The 26,662-nt window shown below is 42.4% G+C and overlaps 1 protein-coding gene across 3 annotated transcripts; it reads left to right on the top strand.

The window, feature by feature from the left end:
• The first annotated feature begins 21 nt into the window (after positions 1-21).
• LOC124008378 (calpain-5-like) lies at positions 22-26,662 on the top strand. 3 transcript variants are annotated; one of them, XM_046319612.1, is made up of 14 exons: positions 22-309; positions 1,791-2,225; positions 3,469-3,634; positions 9,618-9,749; positions 9,995-10,206; positions 10,764-10,956; positions 12,167-12,360; positions 12,556-12,633; positions 12,773-13,241; positions 13,781-13,903; positions 14,058-14,254; positions 15,864-15,982; positions 25,806-25,942; positions 26,205-26,662. In XM_046319612.1, exons 3-14 carry the CDS (start codon positions 3,470-3,472, stop codon positions 26,379-26,381), a joined length of 2,196 nt encoding a protein of 731 aa, XP_046175568.1. In that variant the 5' UTR covers positions 22-309; positions 1,791-2,225; position 3,469; the 3' UTR covers positions 26,382-26,662. The 3 variants fall into 3 exon arrangements, with proteins under 3 accessions (XP_046175568.1, XP_046175569.1, XP_046175570.1); XM_046319613.1 differs by lacking the exon at positions 1,791-2,225; XM_046319614.1 differs by lacking the exon at positions 12,556-12,633.

Raw genomic sequence — 26,662 nt, 5'->3', positions numbered from 1 at the left:
CATGAGAGAGAGAAAGAGAGAGAGAGAGAGAAAGAGAGAGAAATAGAGACAAAGGCAGAAAGGAAGGACCAAAAATAGAGAGAACGAGGGGTAAAATGTGAATGAACGAAGATTTATGTGAATGTGTAAATGACAAGTATAAAGTGAGGGAGAGAGAGAGAAAAAGAGAGGGGGAGGAGAAAGAGAGAAGTAGGGAGAGTGAAAGGGACAAGAGGGGTCTTGCACATATAAAGTTGCCGGGGGAGTATGGGGTTCAGGGAGAGGACAGAACACCATGCAGAGGATCTGAAGAGAGGAGCAGACCCAGCGGTAAGAGATACTTCCACTGATACCTTTACACACACACACACACACACACACACACACACACACACACACACACACACACACACACACACACACACACACACACACACACACACACACACACACACACACACACACACACACACACACACACTCACACTCACGCACGCACGCACGCACGCACGCACGCACGCACGCACGCACGCACGCACACACACACACACACACACACACACACACACACACACACACACACACACACACACACACACACACACACACACACACACACACAGGAGAAGGCGAGAGCAAGATCAATAAGCTGCTCAATGAAGAAACAACCAACCTGCACCTTAATGTGTATGTGCTGTGTGGCTTTGCATGGAATAGCCTACACACTAACAAGTATAGCCTTGCATGGTCTCAAGTTCTCTTGATTGGTTAGTTTGTGTCTGTTCCCTCTGTCCTATGCTCCTGGGACAGTCCCATATGTGCACTCTTAGAAAAAGGGGGTCCAAAAAGGTTCTGTGGCTGTCCCCATAGGAGAACCCTGGGTTCTACATGGAACACAAAAGGGTTCTACCTGGAACAAAAAGGGATTCTTCAAAGTGTTTTCCTATGGGGACAGCCAAAGAACCCTTTTTGATTCTAGATAGCACCTTTTTTTTCCTAAGAGTGTGGCTTAGAGGACGAAGAGTGTTTTTACTGTAATGGGTGAAACATTAGCATGTCTGAACGTAACCCTGTGGTGTTTCCCCAGTGTGAGAGGCTACAGTGGCAAGCTTTTGCTAATTGTGTGTTACAGTATATCACAGAGCAATGGAAGGAGTGAATATCCATTGTCTTTCTGGAGGGTAGGGTTACAGCAGCACACAGCTACACAGGTCTACTGATGTTACCGATGCCCTGTCACGCTTAAAGCCACAAACACTTCCACCAGACTTGGGTTCAATACTATTTAAAAATAGTTGCAAATACTTTAGACTTAATTGAATACTAGCAATCCCCGCCTATCTGGCAATCCAAGCAGGCTAAAGACAAAGGTAAAAGGATTTGAAAGATTTCACATTGTATTTGAACCCAGGCTTGACCGACACACACACACCTACACATCACAAACACACTTAGACGCTTTAAAAAGTCACAAGCGATGTCGCTCATGTCAGAACTACACACACAGAGAGGTCAGAAAGAGAGAGAGAGACACACACACACACACACACACACACACACACACACACACACACACACACACACACACACACACACACACACACACACACACACACACACACACACACACACACACACACACACACACACACACACACACACACACACACACACACACACACACACAGACTGAATATAAAATAAATTACAATAGCCCTAAACATTAAGAATTACTATTCATGCTGTAATAACAGTATGCTCATTTGCTAAAATCATGTCATATTTTCTTATTCAACTTTCATTTGAACCAGGAAATCCATTGAACAGAAAGAACATGTTTTCCAAGGGAGAGCTGGTCAAGATGCCACTATAAACACTGGAAAACTAACAAAGGACCTACAGCTGGTCTGCGTGCCTGTATGGGTTGCCTTAGAGACGGAGAAGACAGACAGGAACAACAGAAGCTGACCCTATAGCTCCATACAACCTCTCTCTCTCTCTCTCTCTCTCTCTCTCTCTCTCTCTCTCTCTCTCTCTCTCTCTAACAACCTCTATTGGATATATGGGTGTCCAGAAGAGGCTTTCCTGACATTTAGATTCCCTAGATAACATTATACTGTATTGGACCAATCAGATGGAACTGCATTTATGACTAAGAGGGAGTGTTTCACGGGACGTACCTGAGCTCAAGGAATTTGCTCATTCCTGGGAACCAAAGTGGATACAGTGACAATCCATCTAGACAGGTATTCACTGTACTTAGTTAGAATATTTTATTTTATTTATTTACTTATTTGAATATGTACAGGTTAACAACTGGGCATCTAGACATATTAACAGATTGAGACGTTACATTGCAGAGAAACACTGTAGCGAGGCTTCTGTCATTCTTACCTTTGTCATGCACAGAGGATAGGTTATTTTCAGTTCTGCCATTCTCTCATAGACAGAACCAATATCAGTTCATTTTAGAATTGCTAATGTGAAGAAGTGCTTCTCGTCTTTAACTTCCCTTAACATGGTGCCCGGGGAGGAAAAGTCAGAGTGTCATTTACTAATGTTGGCCTGTGTGTGTGTGTGTGTGTCTGTGTGTGTGTCGGTACTTAGCACCACTAGATCTCCAGCCACCTACACCACACACACACACACACACACACACACACACACACACACACACACACACACACACACACACACACACACACACACACACACACACACACACACACACACACACACACACACACACACACACACACACACACACACACACACACACACACCGTCTCCTGGCAAAAACACTGACACAGAATCGCACCTGGCTCTCACACACTAATGCACACACACACACTCTGATGCACACACTCAATCACACAGACACACACATACTGACGCACACACACACACACACACACACACAGTGATGCACACTCATACACACTCTGCTGGCTGGTATCTGCCCCCTTGGCAGTAGCTCGGTCTAATGACTGTGTCCTCACCTCATGTCCCCTCCCCCTGACCCTGATGACCTTAATGCTAACCCTTCTAGCTCCACACTTTTCATTAATGTGGTGTACTATCTGTGAATAGCTTAGTTACTTTATATTTCTCGTGTGTTTTTGTTCTACTTGACTTTTTAATACATGTTTTTTTTAGTAAGGGAAAGGAAAGGGAAAGGGGGATACTAGTCAGTTGTACAACTGACTGCCTTCAACTATAATGTGTCTTCCTTACTACGGATATTGATTACTGCCTTGTTGTGAAAGAGCAAGCAAGAAAGTCATTTCACTGTACTAGTGCATGTGACAATAACAATAACAACATGAAACTATCTTACCCTAGGCACCAATAGAATGAGAGGATATGTAATATCATGTTCTAAATAGTGAAATGAACAGACATTCTCCTTGCTGTTCCCCCATATCCTCTCTCATGCCCCATCAATTTCTCTCTCAATCCCTGTCTCCACTTTTTCTTTCTCATCCTCAGTATGCCAGAAAGGGTGTATGGGTTCCAGGGGCAGAGTTTCCACAAGCTGAAGAGGGCGTGTCTGCGGCGGGGCAAGCTCTTCCAGGACCCCCTCTTCCCCCCCTCTGCACTGTCACTCTTCTACAAACGAGACCCGCCCCCTGGACTCACATGGAAGAGACCACGGGTGAGAGATTGGTGGATGGAGGGGAGAGAGAATTGGAAAGAGTGAGTGGATGAGTGCTAAGGAGTGTCAAAAGCAATTTCATCCATTTCTGGAATTTTCCAGCCCTAAAGCCAGGTTTGGCAATTTACCTGTCTAACATCAGCTCTTGTGCTGAGGTGGGAGGAGAGGCAATAGTTGAGGCGTGTCCCCAGCTAGCACATAACGTTCTAAGAACCATATGTTTGTTAGAGCTTGGTGAGAGTGTGGTTGTCCTATGGTTATTTTGCATACAACCTTCCAACAATGTTCTGAGAGTGGTGCAGGATACCCAGCTAGCACATAAGGTTCTGAGAACCATGTTTCTTAGGTGGTAATGTCAGTACTTCAGCATAACGTATTCTACAGGTTTACTCATGGTTCTGTTCTCAGAATGTTCAGAGAACGTTACAATGTTCTTCTGTGGGAATTTCAGTACTTCAGCATGACCTTTTCGGTAAGTTTCCTCATGGATTGTGTATGTGAGCCATTCAGAGGGCGAATGGGCAAGACAAAATATTTAATGTGGTACAGTAGTAGTTGCCAGGCGCCCCAGTTTGAGTCTGTTAAGAAATGCAGCATTGATGGGTTTTTCACACTCAACAGTTTCCCGTGTGCACCAACCAATGGACATCCAGCCAACTTGACAACTGTGGAATGCATTGGAGTCAACATCCCTGGTCCATGCCCAGACGAATTGAGGCTTTTCTGAGATCAAAAAGGGGTGAAACTCAATATTAGGAAGGTGTTCCTAATGATTTGTCCACTCAGTGTATATAAAATAAAGGGAAATAACATTGTTGACTGCACTGGGCCTGTGAAGATGTCATGCAGCGCTAATGGGACGTTTTAAGACCCATAAAAAGCACAATTTACTAACGCAGGTGATAATGGATTTACCCATGATGCACAGTGCCCATGGAAGGAGAGTTGTGCCTTTTGTGCCGGTGTTATGCAGGTGAAAGAGGACCCAAAAGCGACTTGGCGAAAACAGAGTCTTTATTCCAGTAAAGGATAAAAGCAATACTCCTGGACAATCAGAGCAGAAAACAAAACATGAAAAAACTTAAATCCACTCGTAGTGACGAGGACAGACTGGAGACTCGACCATTAACTGCAGGTTGCCTAGTGAAGGCACCGGCCGTAGCAGACTCAGACACCTGCTCACACGCAGCATCTGAAGGAGACAAGACACGACAGGGCGAGACAAAGACACAGCACAGCGAACATCATACAAGGATCCGACAGGACAGAAACGGAAAACAAGGGGAGAAATAGGGACTCTAATCAGAGGGCAAGATAGGGAACAGGTGTGAAAAGACTAAATGAGTGAGTAGGAGAATGAGGAACAGCTGGGAGCAGGAACGGAACGATAGAGAGAGGAGAGAGAGGGAGGGGGAGAGAGAGGGATAGAAAAAGGGAACGAACCTAATAAGACCAGCAGGGGGAAACGAACAGAAGGGAAAGCATAATGACAAGACAATATAAGACAAAACATGACAGCCGGTGAATCTCATATTTAGAAACATTTTTTAAAAATGGTTTCCCTGCATTTTGTTGAATTTGATTTTTAAAAATCAAGCATAGCCTTTCCTTCCACTTAATCATGTCTGGTTTAGCAGCATCGCACAGATGCATCATTTTATCCTGGGCATTAGCCAACAGACTATGAATAAAGTTTTTTTGAATGGCCTACTGAGAGTGCTGTGACATATTTCTGAGGTTTTTTGCCCTTGTGCTTTTTCAATATTCACAATTCACATACCTGCATACTTCATTTTGCTTGTTCAAATAGGCTACTCATCCCAATTTTCAAAGAGCACTCCTTGACCAATTATCAAAGACACGCACCTCCAAATTATTCACTCCTCCTATATTTAACTATGGATTTTTTTGAGAATCTGCCGAGCACATAGACAACGGTACAATAGCGTGGTCAATATTTGCTTATTGACCACGTTTGGCATGTCCATGTCCAGACTACAATTTACAGGAGGCCTAGCCCCTATATATGTGTGAACGCTATAGCATATGTTTAACAATATATTTCCATATTGAAGCAAAGCAAGTTGGACACTGTGGACCACAAACATGTTCAACATATTTAGCAAATATGAGGCAGGCTATTTAATGACCTAGTCTAACATTCAAACTGGAGTTGATGACAACACAATACATAAAAGACCGTAAATCCTGATAACACATTATTAAAATCAATCAGTCAATGTATTTTTCTGTCTAAAACCACACACTCGTGCTGGACCTCTGGACTCCCCTACATGCCCTTTCCTCGTGGCAGGGGGCACCAGTCTAATTCTAGTCATCCACTCAGCAGGTTTTATTCCAGATCTAGTTAATTGAAGCCTTTCTAAAGAACCAGACGCGCCAGGACAGAGTAACCCGACCCGGTCCAGAGTGTGTGTGGCGCGTGTTGCGGATTAGGATCTGAAAATGACCAGGGTATCAGTGTGTGTTTATAAAAGAAACACTTGATTTAAATAGCATATGTCTGTGATGACGAGTGGGGAAGGGAAGCGTAGTGGTGTGTCTTCAAGGTTGGCTATTTATTGGATATGAGGTTGAGGTTGAATGTAGTCTTAACATGTAAGACATACAGTGCATTCAGAAAGCATCCAGACCCCTTGACTTTTTCCACATTTTGTTACGTTACAGCCTTAGTCTAAAATGTATTAAATTACAATTTTTCCTCATCAACACATTACCCCATAATGACAAGGCAAAAACAGTTTTTTAGAATTTTTAGCAAATTTATAAAAAAATGTCTAACAGTAATACCTTATTTACATAATTATTCAGGCCCTTTGCTATGAGACTCGGAATTGAGCTCAGGTGCATCCTGTTTCCATTGATCATCCTTGAGATGTTTCTACAAGTTGATTGGAGTTCACCTGTGGTAAATTCAATTGATTGGAAATGTCAGTTCAAAAACCAAGCCATGAGGTCGAAGGAATTGTCCATAGATCTCCGAGACAGGATTGTGTTGAGGCACAGATCTGGGGAAGGGTACCAAAACATTTCTGCATTATTGAAAGTCCCCAAGAACACAGTGGATTCCATCATTATTTAATGGAAGAAATCTTCCATCCACCAAGACTATTCCTTGAGCTGTCTGCCCGGCCAAACTGAGAAATGAAGGGAAAATGGCCTTGGCCAGGGAGGTGACCAAGAATCCGATGGGCACTCTGACAGCGCTCCAGAGTTCCTTTCAGAGTACCTTCCAGAAGGACAACCATCTCTGCAGCACTCCACCAATCAGGCATTTATGGTAGAGTGGCCAGACGGAACCCATTCCTCAGTAAAAGGCACATCACAGCCCGGAGTTTGGAGTAGCATCATGCTGTTGGGATGTTTTTCAACGCCAGGGAGACTAGTCAGGATCGAGGGAAAGATTAACGGAGAAAAGAACAGAGAGATCCTTGATGAAAACCTGCTCCAGAGCACTCAGGACCTCAGACTGGGGCGAAGGTTCACCTTCTAACAGGACAACGACCCTGAGCACACAGCCAAGACAATGCAGGAGTGGCTTCAGGACAAGTCTCTGAATGTCCTTGAGTGACAGACACAGCCAGAGCCCAGACTTGAACCCGATCAAACATCTCTGGAGAGACCTGAAAATAGCTGTGCAGCGACGCTCCCCATCCAACCTGACAGCGCTTGAGAGGATCTGCAGAGAAGAATGGGAGAATCTCCCCAAATACAGATGTGTCAAGCTTGTAGCATCATACCTAAGAAGACTCGATGCTGTAATCACTGCCAAAGGTGCTTCAACAAAGTATTGAGTAAAGGTTTTTTAAATATCTTTTTTTGATAGCATTTCTAAAACCCTGTTTTTGCTTTGTCATTATGGGGTATTGTGGGTAGATTGATGAGGGGGAAAAATCCATTTAATCCATTTTAGAATAAGGTTGTAACGTAACAAGTGAAGGGGGCTGAGTCCTTTCCGAATGCACTGTACATACAAGATACACAAATTATAGGAGGTCTGATGTTGATTGTATTGCTAAATATATAATACTGTACTTACAGGTAGTGTCTTAACTGCCTCTGTAGCCAACATTTCAGCATTTATATGCCTATTTATTTTCTGCAACAACACAGTCACTCATCATCACAGATTGTAAGCCAGCTGGTGCCATTGACTACTAGGCCTAGAAACGGTGACAGATGATTGACATCGGGAAAATAATGACTTTCAGCTATCAGCGAATGATGGGAGAATGTTTATATGTTGTTAATATGTAATTATGTTAATATTAGATGTTAGTATGCTAGCTAGCTAAATGTTGTGGTGTTTTGTGTTCAGCGGGTCGGCGTTAGGCAGCCGAAGTCTATGCCCCTTTGTCGGTGATTGGTCAACAGTACGGACAGGATGGATGGGATTCTTCAATGAAGTGTCATTCAACTAGTTTTCCTGTACATTTTTTACTTGATAAATACTGCACCAAAAATCTTAGTTAGATGTAAAATTGCGCAACTAATACTTCCTCTGCAAAAACATCCAAATGAATGACAGATTTCTTGATTTATCTTAGATTACTTAGACTATTTTGCTACAGCGCCTCAAGAGGGACAAATATTGATGCTTTTTCTAGTTTTTCAAGAAAAGGTCATATGCGAGGGAGTATGTGTGTCACAGACGTCCAATTTGTCAAGCCGAGCTCTGCTAGGAGCAAACCGAAACTAGTATGGGGGCAAACCGAACCCAGTATGGGGGCACCTTAACAGTGAGAGACACATGACACATCCAACTCAAAAGTAGCCTCCTATACATAGACAAAACTGCCACGGGGAGGCGGGGACTTGTTTTTGGATGGAAGATGTAGAGATCGGTAAGAACTGTCACTTCTGTAGCCAAATATCTCATTCATAATTGAATTTTTTTAAATTAAATAAGTAATGTCAAACTGTGTAGAATTGTAAGGAAATGCCTTTTAAAATGTTATTTTTTTTTCTGTCTGCTGTTTCGCACTTTGCTCCTACCAGTATTCAAGTCTCCCCGGCAGTAGGGCGGATGGGGAATTTTCTGATATTCAAGAGTTTATGAAATTAGCTAGTTTGATGTGCAAATCATTTAACTTCAAATGAAAAGCAAAATGAAAAGAGACTCAAAATAAAATGTTAAAAGTAATAAAAAAGTAAGTCAAATGTAAGTCAAAAAGTAAGTCTGTAGGAGGGCAAAAGGGTCAGTGCTAGAGGACTGGTTGAGCCCTAGAGGACTGGTTGAGCCCTATCTGTGCACATGCCTGATACCATAGGTGGTAGCTAACCTCACTCTTTTCTGGAGTGTGTTCCTCATGCTCTGTGCAGGAATTTTAAGCGTGATAGGATGACATCTGTCACCCCACTCTGCAGTGAGACACAGACTCACTCATATAATCGCGCACGTGCACACACACACACAGGATGCTTGGACACTGTGAACTTCCCTTCCTCAGCTATCATCCAGTCAGGTTCATACTTCATCCGGTAGGTTGAACATGATATCATCTAAGGGAAAATGAAGTTCATAACTTTTCTAAAGTTACATTTGTACAAGTTATGTCCTGTGTGTGTGTGTTAGTGTATGAGTGTGTGTATCCTTATAACTCTGCTGTGACCTGATACTGTCAAAACTAAGATCAACAGCTCCAATTGGACAGGATCTATCTCTTCTACACTGCTCTGACATCAAAGTCAAATAAGAGTAAACTGGATTAACACACTAGTCCTGACAATTACAATGGCACCATGACATGATAAACTAGATCCAATTGGCTTAATGTACTGTACAGTATGTTGCACCCAGTTTACTTTTGGGCCTATAATACATTAGAATTCTCTCTCTCTTTCTCTCTCTCTCTCTCTCTCTCTCTCTCTCTCTCTCTCTCTCTCTCTCTCTCTCTCTCTCTCTCTCTCTCTCTCTCTCTCTCTCTCTCTCTCTCTCTCTCTCTCTCTCTCTCTCTCTCAGGAACTGTGTAAGGACCCTCGTCTCTTTGTGGACGGCATCAGCACGCGGGATCTGCACCAAGGCAGTCTGGGTAACTGCTGGATGGTGGCGGCAACTTCCTGTCTGGCCTCAGAACCCTCACTTTGGAAGAAGGTGAGGGGTCAAAGGGCAGAAGCCAAATCTCTGTTGGTCACCTCACTGGTTTACTTCCTGGTCACTGATTTAATTTAATTTTTACTGAGAGGTCTTGATGATCAGTTGCTTATAGCTTAATCTGACATGTTAGCGCTGGGCTGGACCAAAAACCTGCACACCCTGTGACCACTGTAATAACACATTCAGTAACCACCCCTGAAAACAAACAAAAAAACATTTTATTGATTGGTTTAAACTACCAGGTGATTCCTGACCACGCGGAACAGGAGTGGAACCTCAAGCGTCCCGACCTGTACGCCGGAATCTTCCACTTCCGCTTCTGGCGGCTGGGGCGCTGGACAGACGTGGTGGTGGACGACCGCCTGCCGGTCAGTGAGGACGGAACGCTGCTCTTCTGCCGCTCAGCCACGCCACGGGAGTTCTGGAGCGCCCTGCTGGAGAAGGCCTACGCCAAGTGAGACTTTAAACTATGCTAAAGCCAAGAACCAGCTGAGAAATTAGATTTCAGGTTGGCTAAGAGAAAGGTTGTTAATCAGTCAATTAAATATTTTATTGTCCCAGTTGCACGTAGTAAATTGTTATCTAATGAATAAATTCTAAACTGGGTGGTTCGAGCCTTAAATGCTGATTGGCTGACAGCCGTGGTATATCAGACCGTATACCACAGGTATGACAAAACATTGTATTTTTACTGCTCTAATTACGTTGGTAATCAGTTCATAATAGCAATAAGGCACCTCGGGGGTTTGTGATATATGGCCAATATACCACGGCTAAGGGCTGTGTCCAGGCACTCCGCTTTGCGCCGTGCATAGGAACAGCCCTTATTGTCCATATACCACACCTCCTCGGGCCTTATTGCTTAAGTACACACCACACAGCAAATACACACTTGACAAAATAAACCCCATTCCACCCCTTCAACATTTCCCCTCTTTCCCGGTCTTCCAACCTTCGTATTCTCCCCTCTGTCCCCCAGCCACTAATCTCCCCCTCTCTTCTCTCACCAAGGTTGAACGGCTGCTATGAGGCGTTGGAAGGAGGTAACACGGCAGAGGCCCTGATTGACTTCACAGGGGGTGTGTCAGAGCCCCTAAGCCTGGACAGGGAGGCCCTCACCCTTCACCTCAATCAGAGGAAGGCACTGTTCCAGACCCTGGCCAAGGCTCATGGACGCAGAGCCCTCATCACCTGCTCCATACGGGTCAGTGAACAATAGACATTTCTCTGTTTAACTGCAGATCTAGGATCAGCTTACCATCCCCAAAACGTAAAAGCAACCATGTCAGGGGAAAATGTTTAATTGACCTTGGATCAGTGAATTAGTACTAAAAGATCAGCTTGACTGTGGAATTTTAATCCATCACAATACCAGAGACCATTACTGGAGGCCTCGATCTAAACTGGTGCCCACGTGCCCTAGATATTACATGTGCATGAAGGGTGGTAATGAATGGTTTGGGATTAGGCCAGAGAGATTCTATGAATGTCATTCTAGCAGAGAGGTCACCTCTGAATACTGTACTGTACTGTACTATTGCAACAACACATCATCAGTAACCTGTCTCACAATCCAACGCTTGGTGAATTCTGCCCCATAGAGAGACAGTTGGCTGTGTTAAGCATAGTCCAGCATTAGCAATGTTAACACCAACCTTTACTGTACTATGACAGGAGCGACACTGCATGCTCTCTATCCTGGCACGTACTCTTGTCTTTGTTCGCTCTCTGCCCTTCCTCTTTCCTGTCCTCCTAAACACTCCAGATACATGCCTTTATTGATTAATGATCTGTATTGTTTATTGTGTAGTTATAATATCGTGCATGACTCTTATTAAACAAATCAGGGGACCTTCATAGAGTGCCTGTATTGTGTATTGATGTTAGTGTATTTCTATTGTGTATTGATGTTAGTGTATTTCTATTGTGTATTGATGTTAGTGTATTTCTATTGTGTATTGATGTTAGTGTATTTCTATTGTGTATTGATGTTAGTGTATTTCTATTGTGTATTGATGTTATGTTTTCTATTGTGTATTGATGTTAGTGTATTTCTATTGTGTATTGATGTTAGTGTATTTCTATTGTGTATTGATGTTAGTGTATTTCTATTGTGTATTGATGTTAGTGTATTTCTATTGTGTATTGATGTTAGTGTATTTCTATTGTGTATTGATGTTAGTGTATTTCTATTGTGTATTGATGTTAGTGTATTTCTATTGTGTATTGATGTTAGTGTATTTCTATTGTGTATTGATGTTAGTGTATTTCTATTGTGTATTGATGTTAGTGTATTTCTATTGTGTATTGATGTTAGTGTATTTCTATTGTGTATTGTACGGCATATCTGTATTTCTCTCTCTGTCTCTGTCTCTCTCTCTCTTTGTCTGTGTCTGTCTCTCTGTCTGTCCCAGCCAGCAGAGGGGGAGACAGTAGAGTCAGTACTAGACTGTGGTCTGGTGCGGGGCCATGCCTACGGTATCACCGCGGTGAGGAAAGTGCGTCTGGGGGAGTGGTCGCAGCTGGGTGGCTCTGGTGTTCGCCTCTGCATGGTGCGCATGAGGAACCCATGGGGTACAGCCGACTGGACCGGGCCCTGGAGTCAGGGGTGAGGGGGCTATTACTGTAATGTTCATAGGTATAGGTCAAGGTCAAGGTAGCCTCACTTGGGTCATAACAAATGTCAGGATCTGGCTAGAAACATGTTTTTGTCAATTTTGTCTGGCCACAAAATTGGAGGGTCTCATAGCAAAGCACACATGAAGGGAACCACTGACACAGAGCCCTTTTGCGCCACATTCAGGTCTCAACATTGGCAGCGGGTTGGTCGTGGTGAAAGGGAGAAGATGGGCCTCATAGTCAGAGATGTGGGGGAGTTCTGGTAAAACCAAACAGTCAAATAAATGTTACTATTTTAACAGAAAACAACTTAAATGCTCAATGCATAGCATACGTTAACAAATACACTTCAATTCATCCTGAAAAGCTAAATAAATAGGGGTTTTCACCTCTCCTCTCAGGATGGAGTTTGAAGACTTCTGCCGCTACTTCACAGACGTGGTGGTGTGTCGTCTGGTAGAACGATCCCTGCTGTGGCCCAGAACTCACTGGAGAGAAGTATGCTGCCCTGGGGAGTGGGCTCCAGCCCCTAACACCCCCGGCACCCTCCTCTCCAGGCGCCAGGCACCCAACCTGGGGAAGAATGCTGCCAAGCCTGGGGGGTTGAACCCGACTCAGAGAGGGGACCGGAAAGAGGCAAGACTGGGGGAGAGACAGAGGGGTGGAGGGGGAGGAGGAGGTCGAGCTGTTCGTGGTGGGGGGAGGGAAAAAATGGTTGTTGCGAAAGAAGGGGAGAAGAAGACGAAGAGGAAGGAGGAGGGGGTGAAGAAGGAGGGAGAGGTGGATGGAGGATGGGATGAACAGACTGATAAGAAGAGTAGGTGTGGAGGATGCATCAACCACAAAGACACTTTTTTACACAATCCCCAGGTGAGCTTACACTTCAGCTAGGTTTATGCTCAAAACAACTGGTTAAATGGTTCCATGTAGAGGTCCAGTTTATCCTACACTCAGAATATTTTTGGTTATGACTGGGTGGGGGAGAACTGTCTCGTCCTAATTTAGTTGTTACATTCGGACTAGTGAAAAACACATTCTTGATATTCTGAGGAGGACACTCAGGATGCTAGAATAGTATCTCAAATATAGTATGCATATACCACAAGCATGCAAATAGCTTGTGTTGCTGAAATTGTAAGGGATTAATATGAACTATTTGGGCAACTGCTACAATCTTAATGGCATGGAAATAGACCTGTGAAAGCCTATGCAGAGTGGAGCTGTTGGAAACAACATTGCTAAGCTAAAAACAACATGGCTGACACTAAGCTATATTAGTGGTACTCTAAAATTGCTACTGTTGATCTCTCTCTCTCTTTAAATAAGAATTTGTTCTTAACTGACTTGCCTAGTTTAAAAAAAAGGTTACATAAAAATATAAATCAATTCTCTCTTTCTCTCCTTCTCAGTTCATGTTTGAGGTGCAGGGAAAGGAGGATGAGGTGTTGATCTGTCTGCAGCAGGAGGACAGGAGGATAAAGAGGAAGGATGGAGGAGGAGAGAATCTGCCCATCGGCTTCGAGGTGCTGAGGGTGAGTCACAGTGCTTCAAAAGAGCCGCTGTAGAACGCTATAGTACATCCAAGGTGTGTGTGTGTGTGTGCATATGACCGTGAGTGTGTGAATACTCCATATTTCCTGTGTGTGTTTAACCCTCTATTCATTCACCCTCCACCCCTGTCATCAGGTGGAGGTGAACCGGCTAAGCCGTGTGCAGTGTGTGGTGGAGCAGGCAGCGAGCTCTGTGTACATGGACTCCCGTAGTGTGGCCCTGCGAGTGTCCCTGGGCCCCGGCCGCTACGCCCTCCTGCCCACCACCTTCCAGCCCGGGGCCACCGGACGCTTCCTGATACGCCTCTTCTCACATTCCCACCTCAGACTCAGGTTAGGGGTGGGAAGAGGGAATGGTGTTAATGTTAGGAATGAAGGAATGGTGTGAATGTTAGGAATGAAGAAATGGGGTGAATAAAGGAATATAATGTACTGTATCTTAGGAATGAAGGAATGTTAGGAATGAAGGAATGGTGTGATTGTTAGGAATGAAAGAATGGTGTGAATGTTAGGAATGACGGAATGGTGTGATTGTTAGGAATGAAAGAATGGTGTGAATGTTAGGAATGAAGGAATAGAATGTACTGTATCTTAGGAATGAAGTAATGGGGTGAATGTTAGGAATGAAGGAATGGGGTGAATGTTAGGAATGAAGGAATGGTGTGATTGTTAGGAATGAAAGAATGGTGTGAATGTTAGGAATGAAGGAATAGAATGTACTGTATCTTAGGAATGAAGTAATGGGGTGAATGTTAGGAATGAAGGAATGGGGTGAATGTTAGGAATGAAGGAATGGGGGGGGGGGTGAATGTTAGGAATGAAGGAATGGGGTGAATGTTAGGAATGAAGTAATGGGGTGAATGTTAGGAATGAAGTAATGGGGTGAATGTTAGGAATGAAGGAATGGGGTGAATGTTAGGAATGAAGTAATGGGGTGAATGTTAGGAATGAAGGAATGGGGTGAATGTTAGGAATGAAGTAATGGGGTGAATGTTAGGAATGAAGTAATGGGGTGAATGTTAGGAATGAAGTAATGGGGTGAATGTTAGGAATGAAGTAATGGGGTGAATGTTAGGAATGAAGTAATGGGGTGAATGTTAGGAATGAAGTAATGGGGTGAATGTTAGGAATGAAGTAATGGGGTGAATGTTAGGAATGAAGGAATGGGGTGAATGTTAGGAATGAAGTAATGGGGTGAATGTTAGGAATGAAGGAATGGGGTGAATGTTAGGAATGAAGTAATGGGGTGAATGTTAGGAATGAAGTAATGGGGTGAATGTTAGGAATGAAGTAATGGGGTGAATGTTAGGAATGAAGTAATGGGGTGAATGTTAGGAATGAAGGAATGGGGTGAATGTTAGGAATGAAGGAATGGGGTGAATGTTAGGAATGAAGGAATGGGGTGAATGTTAGGAATGAAGGAATGGGGGGGGTGAATGTTAGGAATGAAGGAATGGGGTGAATGTTAGGAATGAAGGAATGGGGTGAATGTTAGGAATGAAGGAATGGGGTGAATGTTAGGAATGAAGGAATGGTGTGATTGTTAGGAATGAAGGAATAGAATGTACTGTATCTTAGGAATGAAGTAATGGGGTGAATGTTAGGAATGAAGGAATGGGGTGAATGTTAGGAATGAAGGAATGGGGGGGGGTGAATGTTAGGAATGAAGGAATGGGGTGAATGTTAGGAATGAAGGAATGGGGTGAATGTTAGGAATGAAGGAATGGGGTGAATGTTAGGAATGAAGGAATGGTGTGATTGTTAAGAATGAAGGAATAGAATGTGTTAGGAATGAAGGCGTTAAGAATATCAAGTGTTTGTCTTAGTTTCCCTCTGCATTTAGCACGTCAGCACCAGAGAATGATTGATTGTATCGATTCTCCCCCTTTTCCACTTCACTACTATTATTTATCTCCCTCCCTCTCTCTCTACCTTCTGTTAGTGAGTTGAGAGAGGAGTTGCCTGCTCCCTCACTGTGGCAGTGTTGTCTTCCCCAGCCCAGTATAGTAACCACCGTCCACCTACGTCGAGCATCTGGACTCAGCCAGCCTAAACAGACAGGTAAATATTACATCACTGTGACATTACGCCATAATATTATCATAACATACGTTATCAATATGGGGCAGCAGGGTAGCCTAGTGATTAGAGTGTTGGACTAGGAACCGAAAGGTTGCAAGTTCAAAACCCCAAGTTGACAAGGTACAAATATGTCATTCTGCCCTTGAACAGGCAGTTAACTCACTGTGTTATGCAGGTGAATGAGGACCCAAAAGCGACTTGGCGAAAACAGAGTCTTTAATCCAGTAAAGGAAATATGCAATACTCCTAGACAAATCGGAGCGGTAAATAAAGCATAAAAAACAATTCCACTCGTAATCACGAGAACAGACTGGAGACTCGATCATAAACTGTAGGTTGCCTCGGGAAGGCACTTGACCGTAGCAGACTCAGACACCTGCTCACCACGCAGCATCTGAGGGAAACACGTCACGACAGGGCGATACAAAGACACAGCACGGTGAACAATATACAAGGATCCGACAGGACAGAAACGGAAAACAAGGGGAGAAATAGGGACTCTAATCAGGGGAAAAGATAGGGAACAGGTGTGGAAGACTAAATGATTGATTAGGGGAATAGGAACAGCTGGGAGCAGGAACGGAACGATAGAGAGAAGAGAGAGAGGGAGGGAGAGAGAAAAAGGGAACGAACCTAAAAAGACCAGCAGGGGGAAAACGAACAGAAGGAAAAGCAAAATGACAAGACAATATAAGACAAAACATGACAGTACCCCCCACTCACCGAGCGCCTCCTGGCGCACTCGAGGAGGAATCCTGGCGGCAACGGAGGAAATCATCAATCAGCGAACGGTCCAGCACGTCCCGAGACGGGACCCAACTCCTCTCCTTAGGACCGTAACCCTCCCAATCCACTAAGTATTGGTGACCCCGTCCCGAGAACGCATGTCCATGATCCTACGTACCTTGTAAATAGGTGCGCTCTCGACAAGGACGGGAGGGGGAGGGAAGACGAACGGGGGTGCGAAGAAAGGGCTTGACACAGGAGACATGGAAGACAGGATGGACGCGACGAAGATGTCGCGGAAGAAGCAGTCGCACAGCGACAGGATTGACGACCTGGGAGACACGGAACGGACCAATGAACCGCGGAGTCAACTTACGAGAAGCTGTCGTAAGAGGAAGGTTGCGAGTGGAAAGCCACACTCTCTGGCCGCAACAATACCTTGGACTCTTAATCCTACGTTTATTGGCGGCTCTCACAGTCTGTGCCCTGTAACGGCAAAGTGCAGACCTCACCCTCCTCCAGGTGCGCTCACAACGTTGGACAAACGCTTGAGCGGAGGGAACGCTGGACTCGGCAAGCTGGGATGAGAACAGAGGAGGCTGGTAACCCAGACTACTCTGAAACGGAGATAACCCGGTAGCAGACGAAGGAAGCGAGTTGTGAGCGTATTCTGCCCAGGGAGCTGTTCTGCCCAAGACGCAGGGTTTCTGAAAGAAAGGCTGCATAGTATGCGACCAATCGTCTGATTGGCCCTCTCTGCTTGACCGTTAGACTGGGGATGAAACCCGGAAGAGAGACTGACGGACGCACCAATCAAACGACAGAACTCCCTCCAAAACTGTGACGTGAATTGCGGACCTCTGTCTGAAACGGCGTCTAACGGGAGGCCATGAATTCTGAACACATTCTCGATGATGATTTGTGCCGTCTCCTTAGCGGAAGGAAGTTTAGCGAGGGGAATGAAATGTGCCGCCTTAGAGAACCTATCGACAACCGTAAGAATCACAGTCTTCCCCGCAGACAAAGGCAGACCGGTAATGAAGTCTAGGGCGATGTGAGACCATGGTCGAGAAGGAATGGGAAGCGGTCTGAGACGACCGGCAGGAGGAGAGTTACCTGACTTAGTCTGCGCGCAGTCCGAACAAGCAGCCACGAAACGGCGCGTGTCACGCTCCTGAGTCGGCCACCAAAAGCGCTGGCGAATAGAAGCAAGAGTGCCTCGAACGCCGGGATGACCAACTAACTTGGCAGAGTGAGCCCACTGAAGAACAGCCAGGCGAGTAGAAACAGGAACGAAGAGAAGGTTACTAGGACAAGCGCGCGGCGACGCAGTGTGCGTGAGTGCTTGCTTAACCTGTCTTTCAATTCCCCAGACTGTCAACCCGACAACACGCCCATAAGGAAGAATCCCCTCGGGATCAGTAGAAGCCACAGAAGAACTAAAAAGACGGGATAAGGCATCAGGCTTGGTGTTCTTGCTACCCGGACGGTAAGAAATCACAAACTCGAAACGAGCGAAAAACAACGCCCAACGAGCTTGACGAGCATTAAGTCGTTAGGCAGAACGGATGTACTCAAGGTTCTTATGGTCTGTCCAAACGACAAAAGGAACGGTCGCCCCCTCCAACCACTGTCGCCATTCGCCTAGGGCTAAGCGGATGGCGAGCAGTTCGCGGTTACCCACATCATAGTTGCGTTCAGATGGCGACAGGCGATGAGAAAAATAAGCGCAAGAATGAACCTTATCGTCAGACTGGAAGCGCTGGGATAGAATGGCTCCCACGCCTACCTCTGAAGCGTCAACCTCGACAATGAATTGTCTAGTGACGTCAGGAGTAACGAGGATAGGAGCGGACGTAAAACGTTCTTTTAGAAGATCAAAAGCTCCCTGGGCGGAACCGGACCACTTAAAACACGTCTTGACAGAAGTAAGAGCTGTGAGAGGGGCAGCAACTTGACCGAAATTACGAATGAAACGCCGATAGAAATTAGCGAAACCTAGAAAGCGCTGCAACTCGACACGTGACCTTGGAACGGGCCACTCACTGACAGCTTGGACCTTAGCGGAATCCATCTGAATGCCTTCAGCGGAAATAACGGAACCGAGAAAAGTAACGGAGGAGACATGAAAAGAGCACTTCTCAGCCTTCACGTAGAGACAATTCTCTAACAGGCGCTGGAGAACACGTCGAACGTGCTGAACATGAATCTCGAGTGACGGTGAAAAAATCCGGATATCGTCAAGGTAGACAAAAACAAAGATGTTCAGCATGTCTCTCAGAACATCATTAACTAATGCCTGAAAAACAGCTGGCGCATTGGCGAGACCAAACGGCAGAACCCGGTACTCAAAATGCCCTAACGGAGTGTTAAACGCCGTTTTCCACTCGTCCCCCTCTCTGATGCGCACGAGATGGTAAGCGTTACGAAGGTCCAACTTAGTAAAGCACCTGGCTCCCTGCAGAATCTCGAAGGCTGATGACATAAGGGGAAGCGGATAACGATTCTTAACCGTTATGTCATTCAGCCCTCGATAATCCACGCAGGGGCGCAGAGTACCGTCCTTTTTCTTAACAAAAAAAAACCCCGCCCCGGCCGGAGAGGAAGAAGGCACTATGGTACCGGCGTCAAGAGACACAGACAAATAATCCTCGAGAGCCTTACATTCGGGAGCCGACAGAGAGTATAGTCTACCCCGAGGAGGAGTGGTCCCCGGAAGGAGATCAATACTACAATCATACGACCGGTGAGGAGGAATTGAGTTGGCTCGGGACCGACTGAAGACCGTGCGCAGATCATGATATTCCTCCGGCAATCCTGTCAAATCACCAGGTTCCTCCTGAGAAGTGGGGACAGAAGAAACGGGAGGGATGGCAGACATTAAACACTTCACATGACAAGAAACGTTCCAGGATAGGATAGAATTACTAGACCAATTAATAGAAGGATTATGACATACTAGCCAGGGATGACCCAAAACAACAGGTGTAAAAGGTGAACGAAAAATCAAAAAATAAATAGTCTCACTGTGGTTACCAGATACTGTGAGGGTTAAAGGTAGTGTCTCAAATCTGATACTGGGAAGATGACTACCATCTAAGGCGAACATGGGCGTAGGCTTGTCTAACTGTCTGAAAGGAATGTCATGTTTCCGAGCCCATGCTTCGTCCATGAAACAACCCTCAGCCCCAGAGTCTATCAAGGCACTGCATGTAGCACCCGAACCGGTCCAGCGTAGATGGACCGACATAGTAGTACAGGATCTAAATGGAGAGACCTGAGTAGTAGCGCTCACCAGTAGCCCTCCGCTTACTGATGAGCTCTGGCTTTTACTGGACATGAATTGACAAAATGTCCAGCAAGTCCGCAATAGAGGCACAGGCGGTTGGTGATCCTCCGTTCCCTCTCCTTAGTCGAGATGCGAATACCTCCCAGCTGCATGGGCTCAGTCTCTGAGCCAGAGGAGGGAGATGGTTGCGATGCGGAGCAGGGAAACACCGTTGACGCGAGCTCTCTTCCACGAGCTTGGTGACGAAGATCTACCCGTCGTTCAATGCGGATGGCGAGAGCAATCACAGAGTCCACACTGGACGGAACCTCCCGGGAGAGAATCTCATCTTTAACCACTGCGTGGAGTCCCTCCAGAAAACGAGCGAGCAGCGCCGGCTCGTTCCAGTCACTAGAGGCAGCAAGAGTGCGAAACTCTATAGAGTAATCCGTTATGGATCGATCACCTTGGCATAGGGAAGCCAGGGCCCTAGAAGCCTCCCTACCAAAAACTGAACGGTCAAAAACCCGAATCATCTCCTCTTTAAAGTTCTGGTAATTGTTAGAACAATCAGCCCTTGCCTCCCAAATAGCTGTGCCCCACTCTCGAGCCCGGCCAGTAAGGAGTGATATGACGTAAGCAACCCGAGCTCTCTCTCTAGAGTATGTGTTGGGTTGGAGAGAGAACACAATATCACACTGGGTGAGAAAGGAGCGGTACTCCGTGGGCTGCCCGGAGTAACAAGGTGGGTTATTAACCCTAGGTTCCGGAGGCTCGGCAGACCAGGAAGTAACAGGTGGCACGAGACGAAGACTCTGGAACTGTCCAGAGAGGTCGGAAACCTGAGCGGCCAGGTTCTCCACGGCATGACGAGCAGCAGACAATTCCTGCTCGTGTCTGCCGAGCATGGCTCCTGGATCTCGACGGCAGTGTTACGAGCGTCTGTAGTCGCTGGGTCCATTCTTTGGTCGGATCCTTCTGTTATGCAGGTGAATGAGGACCCAAAAGCGACTTGGCGAAAACAGAGTCTTTAATCCAGTAAAGGAAATCTGCAATACTCCTAGACAAATCGGAGCGGTAAATAAAGCATAAAAAACAATTCCACTCGTAATGACGAGAACAGACTGGAGACTCGATCATAAACTGTAGGTTGCCTCGGGAAGGCACTTGACCGTAGCAGACTCAGACACCTGCTCACCACGCAGCATCTGAGGGAAACACGACACGACAGGGCGATACAAAGACACAGCACGGTGAACAATATACAAGGATCCGACAGGACAGAAACGGAAAACAAGGGGAGAAATAGGGACTCTAATCAGGGGAAAAGATAGGGAACAGGTGTGGAAGACTAAATGATTGATTAGGGGAATAGGAACAGCTGGGAGCAGGAACGGAACGATAGAGAGAAGAGAGAGAGGGAGGGAGAGAGAAAAAAGGGAACGAACCTAAAAAGACCAGCAGGGGGAAAACGAACAGAAGGAAAAGCAAAATGACAAGACAATATAAGACAAAACATGACACACTGTTCCTAGACCATCATTGAAAATAAGAATGTGTTCTTAACTGACTTGCCTAGTTAAATAAAGGTAAAATAATCTTACACATACAGGATCATTATCAATAACATACATGATCAATATCATAAAATACATTTTTACACATACAAGATCAATATCATAACGTTCATTATCAATATCATAGCATACGTGTTAAACATACATGATCAATAGCATGCATTATAAACATACTGTAACGGGATTCTTCCGTCGAAGGAGAGGCGGACATAAATGCAGCGTGGTAGGTGTCCATGGTTTTTAATAAGGAAAACACTGAACACAATACAATACAATACAATACAATACAATAAACGTGGAAAAAACGAAAACAGTCCCGTGTGGCACAAACACCAAAGAATGGCTGCCTAAATATGGTTCCCAATCAGAGACAACGATAGACAGCTGCCTCTAATTGAGAACCAATCTAGGCAACCATATACATACAATTTACCTAGACAGGTACACAGCCCCATAAACATACAAAACTACCTAGAAAAGACACAGCCCCATAAACATACAAAAAACCTAGACAAGACAAAGCACATAAATCCACCATGTCACACCCTGACCTAACCAAAATAATAAAGAAAACAAAGATAACTAATGTCAGGGCTTGACACATACATGATCAATAGCATGCATTATAAACATACATGATCAATAGCATGCATTATAAACATAATGATCAATAGCATGCATTATAAACATACATGATCAATATCATAGCATACATTATAAACATACATGATCAATAGCATGCATTATAAACATACATGATCAATATCATAGCATACATTATAAACATAATGATCAATAGCATGCATTATAAACATACATGATCAATATCATAGCATACATTATAAACATAATGATCAATAGCATGCATTATAAACATACATGATCAATAGCATGCATTATAAACATAATGATCAATAACATACATTATAAACATACATGATCAATATCATAGCATACATTATAAACATACATGATCAATAACATACATTATAAACATACATGATCAATAGCATGCATTATAAACATAATGATCAATAACATACATTATAAACATACATGATCAATATCATAGCATACATTATAAACATACATGATCAATATCATGCATTATAAACATACATGATCAATAGCATGCATTATAAACATAATGATCAATAACATGCATTATAAACATACATGATCAATAGCATGCATTATAAACATAATGATCAATAACATGCATTATAAACATAATGATCAATAACATGCATTATAAACATACATGATCAATATCATAGCATACATTATAAACATACATGATCAATATCATGCATTATAAACATACATGATCAATAGCATGCATTATAAACATAATGATCAATAACATGCATTATAAACAAACATGATCAATATCATGCATTATAAACATACATGATCAATAGCATGCATTATAAACATACATGATCAATAGCATGCATTATAAACATACATGATCAATAGCATGCATTATAAACATAATGATCAATAGCATGCATTATAAACATAATGATCAATAACATGCATTATAAACATACATGATCAATATCATAGCATACATTATAAACATACATGATCAATATCATGCATTATAAACATACATGATCAATAGCATGCATTATAAACATACATGATCAATAGCATGCATTATAAACATAATGATCAATAACATGCATTATAAACATAATGATCAATAGCATGCATTATAAACATACATGATCAATAGCATGCATTATAAACATAATGATCAATAACATGCATTATAAACATAATGATCAATAGCATGCATTATAAACATAATGATCAATAACATGCATTATAAACATACATGATCAATATCATAGCATACATTATAAACATACATGATCAATATCATGCATTATAAACATACATGATCAATAGCATGCATTATAAACATAATGATCAATAACATGCATTATAAACATAATGATCAATAGCATGCATTATAAACATACATGATCAATAGCATGCATTATAAACATAATGATCAATAACATGCATTATAAACATACATGATCAATAGCATGCATTATAAACATAATGATCAATAACATGCATTATAAACATACATGATCAATAGCATGCATTATAAACATAATGATCAATAACATGCATTATAAACATACATGATCAATATCATAGCATACATTATAAACATACATGATCAATATCATGCATTATAAACATAATGATCAATAGCATGCATTATAAACATACATGATCAATAGCATGCATTATAAACATAATGATCAATAACATGCATTATAAACATACATGATCAATAGCATGCATTATAAACATAATGATCAATAACATGCATTATAAACATACATGATCAATAGCATGCATTATAAACATAATGATCAATAACATGCATTATAAACATACATGATCAATATCATAGCATACATTATAAACATACATGATCAATATCATGCATTATAAACATAATGATCAATAGCATGCATTATAAACATACATGATCAATAGCATGCATTATAAACATAATGATCAATAGCATGCATTATAAACATAATGATCAATAACATGCATTATAAACATACATGATCAATATCATAGCATACATTATAAACATACATGATCAATAGCATGCATTATAAACATAATGATCAATAGCATGCATTATAAACATAATGATCAATATCATAGCATACATTATAAACATACATGATCAATAGCATGCATTATAAACATAATGATCAATAGCATGCATTATAAACATACATGATCAATAGCATGCATTATAAACATAATGATCAATAGCATGCATTATAAACATACATGATCAATAGCATGCATTATAAACATAATGATCAATAGCATGCATTATAAACATACATGATCAATATCATAGCATACATTATAAACATACATGATCAATAGCATGCATTATAAACATACATGATCAATATCATAGCATACATTATAAACATACATGATCAATATCATAGCATACATTATAAACATACATGATCAATAGCATGCATTATAAACATACATGATCAATATCATAGCATACATTATAAACATACATGATCAATATCATAGCATACATTATAAACATACATGATCAATAGCATGCATTATAAACATAATGATCAATAGCATGCATTATAAACATACATGATCAATATCATAGCATACATTATAAACATACATGATCAATATCATAGCATACATTATAAACATACATGATCAATATCATAGCATACATTATAAACATACATGATCAATAGCATGCATTATAAACATAATGATCAATAGCATGCATTATAAACATACATGATCAATATCATAGCATACATTATAAACATACATGATCAATAGCATGCATTATAAACATACATGATCAATATCATAGCATACATTATAAACATACATGATCAATATCATAGCATACATTATAAACATACATGATCAATAGCATGCATTATAAACATACATGATCAATATCATAGCATACATTATAAACATACATGATCAATAGCATGCATTATAAACATAATGATCAATAGCATGCATTATAAACATACATGATCAATATCATAGCATACATTATAAACATACATGATCAATAGCATGCATTATAAACATACATGATCAATATCATAGCATACATTATAAACATACATGATCAATATCATAGCATACATTATAAACATACATGATCAATAGCATGCATTATAAACATACATGATCAATATCATAGCATACATTATAAACATACATGATCAATAGCATGCATTATAAACATAATGATCAATAGCATGCATTATAAACATACATGATCAATATCATAGCATACATTATAAACATACATGATCAATAGCATGCATTATAAACATAATGATCAATAGCATGCATTATAAACATAATGATCAATATCATAGCATACATTATAAACATACATGATCAATAGCATGCATTATAAACATACATGATCAATAGCATGCATTGTAAACATACATGATCAATATCATAATACGCATGATCAATATCATAACATACATTATCATAAAATACATTACCATCATACGGAACGGTGTCTTTTACCAACAACTGGCCATGTAATCTCATTGTATACAAACCTCTATGTGCATCTTTCACAAGATTACAAAGACTACAAACATGAGACTAACTGTCTATGTATTGTGTCTGTATCTGTGTTGTGTAGCACCAGATGTGTATGCGGTGATCTGGTGTGAGGACGACACCATAAGAACACGTGTGTTCAAGGAGGATGGAAACCCAGAGTTCAACATCAGGGCCATTTTCTACAGGAGAAACCCAGACGCACATATTAGCATTGAGGTTAGAAATATACACATCTCAGTGAGACACACACACACACACACACACACACACACACACACACACACACACACACACACACACACACACACACACACACACACACACACACACACACACACACACACACACACACACACACACACACTGGGGTAGATAAAGTAATTGAAGTATTATGATTCTAGTTATATTCAGGGATGTAATATTTGCTTTTCTTTGTATGTATGTATGTGTGTATGCTTGCACGTGTGTGTGCGTTTAGTTGTGGAGCTATGGTCTACTGTGGGACACACTACTGGGCGGGGCTCGGCTCCAGACTAGCGACAGTGAGAAGGGGCGGAGCCGAGTGATTGACCTGCAGGGCGGCCAATCACGGTCAGGATCCAGGGGCTGTATCTATGTGGAAACCTCATCCAGCGAATGCCTAACAGACTTATAACTGACAGCTGTGGCTTGTACCACCCATGATGTAACCATGCAATCACTGATTTTCTGGAAGAGGCTGCAGATTTGGACGAAAATGTATCGGGTTCAATAGCTTTATCCATTGGAACTACCATAAATAACAAAGACAAATACCTCTTTGAATTAACTTAGTGCATATACACTGAACAAAAATATAATTGCAACATCTCTCATGAGCTGAAATAAAAGATTCTAGAAATGTTCCATATGCACAAAAAGCTCATTTCTCTAAAATGTTGTGCACAAATTTGTTTA

Source organism: Oncorhynchus gorbuscha, linkage group LG21 (genome assembly GCF_021184085.1).
Source record: "Oncorhynchus gorbuscha isolate QuinsamMale2020 ecotype Even-year linkage group LG21, OgorEven_v1.0, whole genome shotgun sequence".
Lineage (NCBI taxonomy): Eukaryota > Metazoa > Chordata > Actinopteri > Salmoniformes > Salmonidae > Oncorhynchus > Oncorhynchus gorbuscha.
The sequence above is the reverse complement of the archived record's forward strand: the minus strand, read 5'-3'. Positions and strand labels throughout refer to the sequence as shown.